At 40.3% G+C, this 12417-nt stretch overlaps 1 protein-coding gene across 7 annotated transcripts in view; it reads right to left on the bottom strand.

Annotated features, from left to right (window-relative positions):
- Positions 1-12417, bottom strand: part of Erap1 (endoplasmic reticulum aminopeptidase 1) — a 38920-nt gene that overhangs the window by 10464 nt on the left and 16039 nt on the right. For 3 of the 7 annotated variants that reach the window (XM_008760601.4, XM_006231701.5, XM_006231700.3), the window contains exons 6-11: positions 11502-11656; positions 10880-10993; positions 9946-10017; positions 782-913; positions 498-629; positions 318-389 (exon numbers count right to left, since the gene is read on the bottom strand). In XM_008760601.4, coding sequence (XP_008758823.1) covers positions 318-389; positions 498-629; positions 782-913; positions 9946-10017; positions 10880-10993; positions 11502-11656 — 677 coding nt within the window. Of the gene's footprint in view, positions 1-317; positions 390-497; positions 630-781; positions 914-4468; positions 4502-9945; positions 10018-10879; positions 10994-11501; positions 11657-12417 lie in introns of those variants that run through there. The other 4 variants (XM_063282613.1, NM_001399166.1, XM_063282612.1 and 1 more) reach the window with 2 other exon arrangements.

Here is a 12417-nt window from a genome sequence, read left to right as displayed (position 1 = left end):
ATTCAGTGCTCTAGAATGACTGGTATAATCCAGTCCTAACCTGCCACTGAAACTTGTCCTAAATCCACTGTTGTAGGAAGAGTGAAGTGAAAGGAATTAGTGTTTGTGAGAAGTTCTGTCCCTAAGGTTCAGACCCCCTTTGCATAGACGATTCTTAGGAAAATCTGTAAAAGACTGTTAGCCTGATTCAATTTGAATGCAGATCTGCCTGGAATGAGGTGATTTAACTGAGGACCTCAAAAATTTGGCAGTGATACCACTCAAAGAATATGGAGAAGAACATGCATGGGTGGACAAAGACAGGCTGAGAGACTTACTGAGGTTGATGATGAGTGTTGGTTCCTAGAGCAAAAGCCATCCATTGTTTGTGTGCCATCTGTGGGACAAATCTAAAACCAAAAATAACAAGTCACTCTCATTTCTCTAGAAAATACTTTGGTTCTTTTAAGGCAGTCAGCTGGCCAGCTACAAATGCAGAGCTTTTGAGCACCACTCACATGCATCATGCTATTCCACAGGTCCTCATTTTTCGTGTTTTTATAACTATACTTTTGAAGATACTGTACAATTCCTCTTTTAAATGTATCTGCACTCAGATAATCTCTTAGCATATTCAGAATACAAGCACCCTGAAAAGATAAGAAAAAATGTCCCTATCTGTAGTTTATATATTTCAATGAAGCTACATTTAGTTTTTCAAGATTGATGAGAATCTTATCATTAGGATTGACGGCCAACTACTAATGAATTTAGTAGTTGCATCACTGCAGTCTGCTTTTACCTTTTCATAAGAAACCTCATCAAACATCTCCCGAATCTGTGCAGGATTCTCCACAGGTGTGGATACAGGGTGAGAGGAGTTTAATGCATCAACTTCCATTGCATTAAAACACTTGCCAAAAAAATATTCTTCCTATTGGCAAAGAGAACAGAAATAAAGGAGAGAAAGTATCACTCCTAACCTACATTTAGGTAAATACAATGAAATTAGGAAGGCTTAGTCTGCAGAACAGGACTAGAATTCCAATTTCTGTGCCAACTGACCTCATATTTCTAGCTAATACTATTGCTAATCTTTCTAAAGAAAGATCTAAACATCTAAGAAACTGAGGCTGTAAATAAGCCATTAATATTTCATTTATTTTCACCACTTTGGAATAAATTTAATTTCACCTTAACCTAGAAAGATCATTTTACTTGTATCCCAAAAGCTACAAAAATAGGGAAGTAAAATGTATAGTGATTCTATACAAGCATATATATTTAACTTTGGGACTTACGGTGAAAAACAATGAATTAAATTGATAAATGTGTAAGTAGCTTTCTTTACTTGGTATATTCAGTCAACTGTGAATCCATAGTAATTTTTATTATTAAAGATTATGTAGAAGCAGAATAAACTTATAATGCATGGCATAATAATAAAATATGTACACTATAACTACTTATAAATGGATTATAGGTACATATATGTGAATGTGGAAAATAACTACCCATAAGTAAAAAGAATTTTACTAAACATTGACTTTTTTATAAAAGTGAATTTATTTTTGCTTGCTGCTTATGATTTCTCTACAGTTAAAACATGGTGTTTAAATTTACATATAACCCGCGGATCCCGGCCTGCAGCAGCTCTCTGCCCCCAGACCCTGTGAGAGAGAGACCCAACCGCCTGGTCAGGTGGGCACTCCTAAGGCTGCAGAGCGGAAGAGACCACCAACACTGCTCACCCCTGCCCACATCCCTGGCCCAAGAGGAAACTGTATAAGGCCTCTGGGCTCCCGTGGGGGAGGGCCCAGGAGCGGCAGGACCCCTGTACCTGAGACACCACCAGAACCAGAAGGAAACAGACCGGATAAACAGTTCTCTGCACCCAAATCCCATGGGAGGGAGAGCTGAACCTTCAGAGAGGCAGACAAGCCTGGGAAACCAGAAGAGACTGCTCTCTGCACACACATCTCGGACGCCAGAGGAAAAAGCCAAAGACCATCTGGAACCCTGGTGCACTGAAGCTCCCGGAAACGGCAGCACAGGTCTTCCTGGTTGCTGCCGCTGCAGAGAGCCCGTGGGTAGCACCCCACGAGCGAACTTGAGCCTCGGAACCACAGGTAAGACCAACTTTTCTGCTGCAAGAAAGCTGCCTGGTGAACTCAAGACACAGGCCCACAGGAACAGCTGAAGACCTGTAGAGAGGAAAAACCACACGCCGGAAAGCAGAACACTCTGTCCCCATAACTGACTGAAAGAGAGGAAAACAGGTCTACAGCACTCCTGACACACAGGCTTATAGGACAGTCTAGCCACTGTCAGAAACAGCAGAACAAAGTAACACTAGAGATAATCTGATGGCGAGAGGCAAGCGCAGGAACCCAAGCAACAGAAACCAAGACTACATGGCACCATCGGAGCCCAATTCTCCCATCAAAACAAACATGGAATATCCAAACACACCAGAAAAGCAAGATCTAGTTCCAAAATCATTTTTGATCATGATGCTGGAGGACTTCAAGAAAGACGTGAAGAACTCCCTTAGAGAACAAGTAGAAGCCTACAGAGAGGAATCGCAAAAATGCCTGAAAGAATCGCAAAAATCCCTGAAAGAATTCCAGGAAAACATAAATAAACAAGTAGAAGCCCATAGAGAGGAGACACAAAAATCGCTGAAAGAATTCCAGGAAAACATAAATAAACAAGTAGAAGCCCATAGAGAGGAGACACAAAAATCCCTGAAAGAATTCCAGGAAAACACAATCAAACAGTTGAAGGAATTAAAAATGGAAATAGAAGCAATCAAGAAAGAACACATGGAAACAACCCTGGATATAGAAAACCAAAAGAAGAGACAAGGAGCTGTAGATACAAGCTTCACCAACAGAATACAAGAGATGGAAGAGAGAATCTCAGGGGCAGAAGATTCCATAGAAATCATTGACTCAACTGTCAAAGATAATGTAAAGTGGAAAAAGCTACTGGTCCAAAACATACAGGAAATCCAGGACTCAATGAGAAGATCAAACCTAAGGATAATAGGTATAGAAGAGAGTGAAGACTCCCAGCTCAAAGGACCAGTAAATATCTTCAACAAAATCATAGAAGAAAACTTCCCTAACCTAAAAAAAGAGATACCCATAGACATACAAGAAGCCTACAGAACTCCAAATAGATTGGACCAGAAAAGAAACACCTCCCGTCACATAATTGTCAAAACACCAAACTCACAAAATAAAGAAAGAATATTAAAAGCAGTAAGGGAAAAAGGTCAAGTAACATATAAAGGGAGACCTATCAGAATCACACCAGACTTCTCGCCAGAAACTATGAAGGCCAGAAGATCCTGGACTGATGTTATACAGACCCTAAGAGAACACAAATGCCAGCCCAGGTTACTGTATCCAGCAAAACTCTCAATTAACATTGATGGAGAAACCAAGATATTCCATGACAAAACCAAATTTACACAATATCTTTCCACAAATCCAGCACTACAAAGGATAATAAATGGTAAAGCCCAACATAAGGAGGCAAGCTATACCCTAGAAGAAGCAAGAAACTAATCGTCTTGGCAACAAAACAAAGAGAATGAAAGCACACAAACATAACATCACATCCAAATATGAATATAACGGGAAGCAATAATCACTATTCCTTAATATCTCTCAATATCAATGGCCTCAACTCCCCAATAAAAAGACATAGATTAACAAACTGGATACGCAACGAGGACCCTGCCTTCTGCTGCCTACAGGAAACACACCTCAGAGACAAAGACAGACACTACCTCAGAGTGAAAGGCTGGAAAACAACTTTCCAAGCAAATGGTCAGAAGAAGCAAGCTGGAGTAGCCATTCTAATATCAAATAAAATCAATTTCCAACTAAAAGTCATCAAAAAAGATAAGGAAGGACACTTCATATTCATCAAAGGAAAAATCCACCAAGATGAACTCTCAATCCTAAATATCTATGCCCCAAATACAAGGGCACCTACATACGTAAAAGAAACCTTACTAAAGCTCAAAGCACACATTGCACCTCACACAATAATAGTGGGAGATTTCAACACCCCACTCTCATCAATGGACAGATCATGGAAACAGAAATTAAACAGTGATGTCGACAGACTAAGAGAAGTCATGAGCCAAATGGACTTAACGGATATTTAAAGAACATTCTATCCTAAAGCAAAAGGATATACCTTCTTCTCAGCTCCTCATGGTACTTTCTCCAAAATTGACCATATAATTGGTCAAAAAACGGGCCTCAACAGGTACAGAAAGATAGAAATAATCCCATGCGTGCTATCGGACCACCACGGCCTAAAACTGCTCTTCAATAACAATAAGGGAAGAATGCCCACATATACGTGGAAATTGAACAATGCTCTATTCAATGATAACCTGGTCAAGGAAGAAATAAAGAAAGAAATTAAAAACTTTTTAGAATTTAATGAAAATGAAGGTACAACATACCCAAACTTCTGGGACACAATGAAAGCTGTGCTAAGAGGAAAACTCATAGCGCTGAGTGCCTGCAGAAAGAAACAGGAAAGAGCATATGTAAGCAGCTTGACAGCACACCTAAAAGCTCTAGAACAAAAAGAAGCAAATACACCCAGGAGGAGTAGAAGGCAGGAAATAATCAAACTCAGAGCTGAAATCAACCAAGTAGAAACAAAAAGACCACAGAAAGAATCAACAGAACCAAAAGTTGGTTCTTTGAGAAAATCAACAAGATAGATAAACCCTTAGCCAGACTAACGAGAGGACACAGAGAGTGCGTCCAAATTAACAAAATCAGAAATGAAAAGGGAGACATAACTACAGATTCAGAGGAAATTCAAAAAATCATCAGATCTTACTACAAAAACCTATATTCAACAAAATTTGAAAATCTTCAGGAAATGGACAATTTCCTAGACAGATACCAGGTATCGAAGTTAAATCAGGAACAGATAAACCAGTTAAACAACCCCATAACTCCTAAGGAAATAGAAGCAGTCATTAAAGGTCTCCCAACCAAAAAGAGCCCAGGTCCAGACGGGTTTAGTGCAGAATTCTATCAAACCTTCATAGAAGACCTCATACCAATATTATCCAAACTATTCCACAAAATTGAAACAGATGGAGCCATACCGAATTCCTTCTACGAAGCCACAATTACTCTTATACCTAAACCACACAAAGACACAACAAAGAAAGAGAACTTCAGACCAATTTCCCTTATGAATATCGATGCAAAAATACTCAATAAAATTCTGGCAAACCGAATTCAAGAGCACATCAAAACAATCATCCACCATGATCAAGTAGGCTTCATCCCAGGCATGCAGGGATGGTTTAATATACGGAAAACCATCAACGTGATCCATTATATAAACAAACTGAAAGAACAGAACCACATGATCATTTCATTAGATGCTGAGAAAGCATTTGACAAAATTCAACACCCCTTCATGATAAAAGTCCTGGAAAGAATAGGAATTCAAGGCCCATACCTAAACATAGTAAAAGCCATATTCAGCAAACCAGTTGCTAACATTAAACTAAATGGAGAGAAACTTGAAGCAATCCCACTAAAATCAGGGACTAGACAAGGCTGCCCACTCTCTCCCTACTTATTCAATATAGTTCTTGAAGTTCTAGCCAGAGCAATCAGACAACAAAAGGAGATCAAGGGGATACAGATCGGAAAAGAAGAGGTCAAAATATCACTATTTGCAGATGACATGATAGTATATTTAAGTGATCCCAAAAGTTCCACCAGAGAACTACTAAAGCTGATAAACAACTTCAGCAAAGTGGCTGGGTATAAAATTAACTCAAATAAATCAGTTGCCTTCCTCTATACAAAAGAGAAACAAGCCGAGAAAGAAATTAGGGAAACGACACCCTTCATAATAGACCCAAATAATATAAAGTACCTCGGTGTGACTTTAACCAAGCAAGTAAAAGATCTGTACAATAAGAACTTCAAGACACTGAGGAAAGAAATTGAAGAAGACCTCAGAAGATGGAAAGATCTCCCATGCTCATGGATTGGCAGGATTAATTTAGTAAAAATGGCCATTTTACCAAAAGCAATCTACAGATTCAATGCAATCCCCATCAAAATACCAATCCAATTCTTCAAAGAGTTAGACAGAACAATTTGCAAATTCATCTGGAATAACAAAAAACCCAGGATAGCTAAAGCTATCCTCAACAATAAAAGGACTTCAGGGGGAATCACTATCCCTGAACTCAAGCAGTATTACAGAGCAATAGTGATAAAAACTGCATGGTATTGGTACAGAGACAGACAGATAGACCAATGGAATAGAATTGAAGACCCAGAAATGAACCCACACACCTATGGTCACTTGATTTTTGACAAAGGAGCCAAAACCATCCAATGGAAAAAAGATAGCATTTTCAGCAAATGGTGCTGGTTCAACTGGAGGGCAACATGTAGAAGAATGCAGATCGATCCATGCTTATCACCCTGTACAAAGCTTAAGTCCAAGTGGATCAAGGACCTCCACATCAAACCAGACACACTCAAACTAATAGAAGAAAAACTAGGGAAGCATCTGGAACACATGGGCACTGGAAAAAATTTCCTGAACAAAACACCAATGGCTTATGCTCTAAGATCAAGAATCGACAAATGGGATCTCATAAAACTGCAAAGCTTCTGTAAGGCAAAGGACACTCTGGTTAGGACAAAACGGCAACCAACAGATTGGGAAAAGATCTTTACCAATCCTACAACAGATAGAGGCCTTATATCCAAAATATACAAAGAACTCAAGAAGTTAGACCTCAGGGAAACAAATAGCCCTATTAAAAAATGGGGTTCAGAGCTAAACAAAGAATTCACAGCTGAGGAATGCCGAATGGCTGAGAAACACCTAAAGAAATGTTCAACATCTTTAGTCATAAGGGAAATGCAAATCAAAACAACCCTGAGATTTCACCTCACACCAGTGAGAATGGCTAAGATCAAAAACTCAGGTGACAGCAGATGCTGGCGAGGATGTGAAGAAAGAGGAACACTCTTCCATTGTTGGTGGGATTGCAGACTGGTAAAACCATTCTGGAAATCAGTCTGGAGGTTCCTCAGAAAATTGGACATTGAACTGCCTGAGGATCCAGCTATACCTCTCTTGGGCATATACCCAAAAGATGCCTCAGCATATAAAAGAGACACGTGCTCCACTATGTTCATCGCAGCCTTATTTATAATAGCCAGAAAATGGAAAGAACCCAGATGCCCTTCAACAGAGGAATGGATACAGAAAATGTGGTACATCTACACAATGGAATATTACTCAGCTATCAAAAACAACGAGTTTATGAAATTCATAGGCAAATGGTTGGAACTGGAAAATATCATCCTGAGTGAGCTAACCCAATCACAGAAAGACATACATGGTATGCACTCATTGATAAGTGGCTATTAGCCCAAATGCTTGAATTATCCTAGATCCCTAGAACAAACGAAACTCAAGACGGATGATCAAAATGTGAATGCTTCACTCCTTCTTTAAATGAGGAAAAAGAATACCCTTGGCTGGGAAGGGAGAGGCAAAGATTAAAACAGAGACTGAAGGAACACCCATTCAGAGCCTACCCCACAGGTGGCCCATACATATACAGCCACCCAATTGGACAAGATGGATGAAGCAAAGAAGTGCAGACCGACAGGAGCCGGATGTAGATCTCTCCTGAGAGACACAGCCAGAATACAGCAAATACAGAGGCGAATGCCAGCAGCAAACCACTGAACTGAGAATAGGTCTCCCGTTGAAGGAATCAGAGAAAGAACTGGAAGAGCTTGAAGGGGCTCGAGACCCCAAAAGTACAACAAAGTCAAGCAACCAGAGCTTCCAGGGACTAAGCCACTACCTAAATACTATACATGGAGTGACCCTGGACTCTGACCCCATAGGTAGCAATGAATATCCTAGTAAGAGCACCAGTGGAAGGGGAAGCCCTGGGTCCTGCTAAGACTGAACCCCCAGTGAACTAGACTATGGGGGGAGGGCGGCAATGGGGGGAGGGTTGGGAGGGGGACACCCATAAGGAAGGGGAGGGGGGAGGGGGATGTTTGCCCGGAAACCGGGAAAGGGAATAACACTTGAAATGTATATAAGAAATACTCAAGTTAGTAAAAAAAAAAAAAAAAAAACTTGAGAACAAAAGAATTCTAAAAGCTGTAAAAGTGTGTGATTGAGTAAATGAATCCCATGTTTCTAAAAAAAAAAAAATTTACATATGAGAAGAACCCAGATGCCCTTCAACAGAGGAATGGATACAGAAAATGTGGTACATCTACACAATGGAATATTACTCAGCTATCAAAAACAATGACTTTATGAAATTCATAGGCAAATGGATGAAACTGGAAAATATCATCCTGAGTGAAGTAACCCAATCACAGAAAAACACACATGGTATGCACTCATTGATAAGTGGTTGTTAGCCCAAATGCTCGAATTACCCTAGATGCACAGAACACATGAAACTCAAGAAGGATGACCAAAATGCAGATGCTTCACTCCTTCTTTAAAAGGGGAACAAGAATACCCTTGGCAGGGAATAGAGAGGCAAAGTTTAGAACAGAGGCAGAAGGAACACCCATTCAGAGCCTGCCCCATATGTGGCCCATACATATACAGCCACCCAATTAGATAAGATGGATGAAGCAAAGAAGTGCAGGCTGACAGGAACCGGATGTAGATCTCTCTTGAGAGACACACCCAGAATACAGCAAATACATAGGCTAATGCCAGCAGCAAACCACTGAACTGAGAATGGGACCCCCATTGAAGGAATCAGAGAAAGGACTGGAAGAGCTTGAAGGGGCTCGAGACCCCATATGAACAACAATGCCAAGCAACCAGAGCTTCCAGGGACTAATCCACTACCCAAAGACTATACATGGACTGACCCTGGACTCCAACCTCATAGGTAGCAATGAATAGCCTAGTAAGAGCACCAGTGGAAGGGGAAGCCCTTGGTTCTGCCAAGACTGAACACCTAGTGAACACGATTGTTGGGGGGAGGGTGGTAATGGGGGGAGGATGGAGAGGGGAAGCCCATATAGAAGGGGAGTGGGAGGGGTTAGTGGGATGTTGGCCCGGAAACCGGGAAGGGGAATAACAATTGAAATGTAAATAAGAAATACCCAAGTTAATAAAGATAAAAAAATTACATATGAATTCTAAATTAAATTTGTGATCTAGAAGTCTAGGTTGATAATGTAATATGAGGTTACCTGAATAAAAATTGAATAAAATGCAGTGTGCCAATTTGGATTCTATGCATATTAATAGTAATATGTATCAAGTATTTAAATCACAATGAATACCCTGAACATTGGAAAATGGCAGTCAGCCTCTCATTAGCTCTATTTCTTTAATGTTAAGGGAAGATATCATTTATATTGAAAGTCCAGTTAGCATTTTCAAACATGACTTGTCTCTAAGTTTCCAGTGAAGTTATCATTTCTATAAATTCTATACTTAAAAATGCTTAATATGCTTGTTGAAGCTCAGAATACCCACGATACAATTCACAAACCATATGGAGCTTACGAAAAAGGAAGACCAAAGTATAGATGTTTCAATTCTACATAGATGGGAAAATAAAATAATCAGAGGAGGAAGAGGAAGGGAGCAACTGGAGGGAAAGAAGAGGGGGAGGGTAAAGAGGGTCAGGATCAGGTATTGGAAGGGACAGGAGAGAAGTACAGAGGGTCAAGAAGTTGAATAGAAACATGTAGCAGTAGGGAATGGGGAACTGGGGGTAGTCACTATAAAGTCCCAGATTCCAGGGAAGTGAGAGGCTCACAGGACCCAAAGGCAATAACTTTAGCTGAAATACCCAACAAAGGGGAGATAGAACCTGTAGAGACTGCCTCTAGTAGATAGGCACTGCCCCGAGTTGCAATCACCTTCACCTACCTCAGTCCTTTCCATAGCTCTTCCACTGAGGTCCTCAGGCTCATTCTGATGGTTGGCTGTGAGTATTTGCATCTGTATTGGTCATGTACAAGTAGAACCTCTCAAGAAACAGCCACACCAGGCTCCTGTCAGCAAGCACTTCTTGGCATCAGCAATAGCTGAAGGTGATGAGATCACCCACCCATCTCAAAATTTGTAACCCAGAAATGTCTTTCCAAAGGAAAGACAGGGACAAAAAATAAAATAAAATAAAATAAAATAAAATAAAATAAAATAAAATAAAATAAAATAAAATAAAATAAAATAAAATGAACAGAGACTGACCCACCTAGGAACCCATCCCATCTGTTCATACATTAGTCATGACACTACTGCTGATGCCAAGAAACTCTTGCTGAGAGCAGTCTGGTGTGGCTGTTCCTTGAGAGGTTCTACCTGCACCTGACTAATACAGATGCAAATACACCTAACCATCAGACTGAGCCCAGGAACCTCAAAGGGAGAGCTATGGGAAGGACCAAGGGAGCTGAAGGGGATGGCAACCCCATAGGAAGAACAATATCAACTAACTAGACCACCCACAGCTCCCAGGGACTAAACCACCAACCAAAGAGTATATACAGGGAGGGATCCATGGCTTGAGATACATGTGTAGCAGAGGATGGCCTTATCTGATATTAGTGGGAGGGGAGGCACTTGGTCTTGTGGAGGCTTCATTCCCCAACAGAGGGGAATGTTAGGGCAGTGAGATGGGAGTGGTTGAGTGAGTGGAAGAGCACCCTCATAGAGGCAAAGGGGAGGGGGGAAAGGGGTATAGGATGGGGGATTGTGGAAGAGTAACCCAGAAGGGGGATATCATTTGAAATGTAAACAAAATGTTTTTTAAAAAACACCAATAGATTAACCTAAGATAAAAACATAAACAACTACGTACAACTTTTAATTCAGGATGGGTCACAGTGACAGACACAAACTCCATAAATTTGGCAAATCCTTCATTGAGCCAAAGGTCATTCCACCATTCCATTGTGACCAAGTTCCCGAACCACTGAAAGGAAAATATGACTGCTTATTTTCAATTTTATGGTGAAACTGTACTGTCTATATGTACTATGGCAGAAACAAATATAACAAACTTAGAGACATGGAAAATGATTACCAGTTTAACAATGTAAATGTATTTAACATTTTATCAGAGTAAACATAAGGACTTTTCAACATTAATTAAAAAACTCAAAACAACTTTCCTCTGAAATGAAAAAGAAAACACGATAGCTATATGAGTAGCTTCATTTGTCCCATGTGGCTGCCGTCAGACTGCCTATTCTCCAGCAAAGGATCCCAACCATGCTTATATGTATAGCACTAATTGGGTTTGGTGAGTTATTAAAAAGAAAAAAGGAAGAAGACATGAAGTTGGGATGTAGTTGTTTTGCTAGGAGGATCCAGGAAGAGTTGAATGGGAGTAGAAATAGAGTGGCTATAATCCTATGTCATTTTAAGTCCCTATGAAATTTTCAAAGAACAAAAAATTAAGTATGAGTAAACTTTCCTACCTGGTGAGCCAGTTCATGGGATACAGTCATTGTGATGCCAAGCTTACTGGATGCAGAAGACTTTTCTTTATCATATAACAAAGCAGATTCTCTGTATGTGGTCAGGCCCCAGTTTTCCATAGCACCAGACTGAAAGTCTGGAATTGCAGCAAGATCTTGGGTAGGAAGGAATACAGCTCATTATCAATCTCATAGCTGCATATTGCCCTAAATATCAGAATGAAGGATAAAATGAAAACCTAAGCCCAAGAATGCAGAATTACGGAGCTCCAGGGGCAAGGACCTTTTCTGGTGGAAAAAGACTCCCTGAATATCATGTTGCTGCCAGTGTGACTAAGTCAGCCTTAGGTCTCAAGCCTCTCAGTACATCTCTTCTGATTTCTTTTTCCTTCTATCCCCTTTTATTCGTCAGTATTTGGATTGAACCTAGGGCCCTGTACATCCTAGATGAGTGTTCTGCCATTGAGCTACATACCCCATGCTTCTCTTTACTTTTTATTTTGAGACACGTCTCCCTCAAGTCTGACCTTCAACTTCCAATTCTTCTGCCTCAGCCTCTTGAGTATCTGGAAAAACAGGTCTGAGGCTTGGCCCCATCTCTCATATTTAGACCATGAGTTTGGGAACTGAATAATCAAAAAAAAAAATACCTGAGTAATGTACTATATTTTGGATGCCTACAGCTATACTCCTAAAACACAATAGTCAATAGCTTTGAGAGTGCACATAAAATCTGCACTTTCTTACAGTTGGCATATGTAGTCCTTCAGAGTTTTTTGAGCTGGTTTCTTATTTTCCTGAGAAATATGTACTGATAATGACAAAAGGAAAGAAATGAAGCCCTGCACTCTTCTGCCTCCTGCTAATGACCCTAGGGCAAAGCCATCCTCAGACTGCACTGTCAGGAACTGCATAG

The sequence above is a fragment of the Rattus norvegicus genome, chromosome 2 (assembly GCF_036323735.1).
Source record: "Rattus norvegicus strain BN/NHsdMcwi chromosome 2, GRCr8, whole genome shotgun sequence".
NCBI classification, from domain to species: domain Eukaryota; kingdom Metazoa; phylum Chordata; class Mammalia; order Rodentia; family Muridae; genus Rattus; species Rattus norvegicus.
This window is presented reverse-complemented; position numbering and strand designations above follow the sequence as displayed.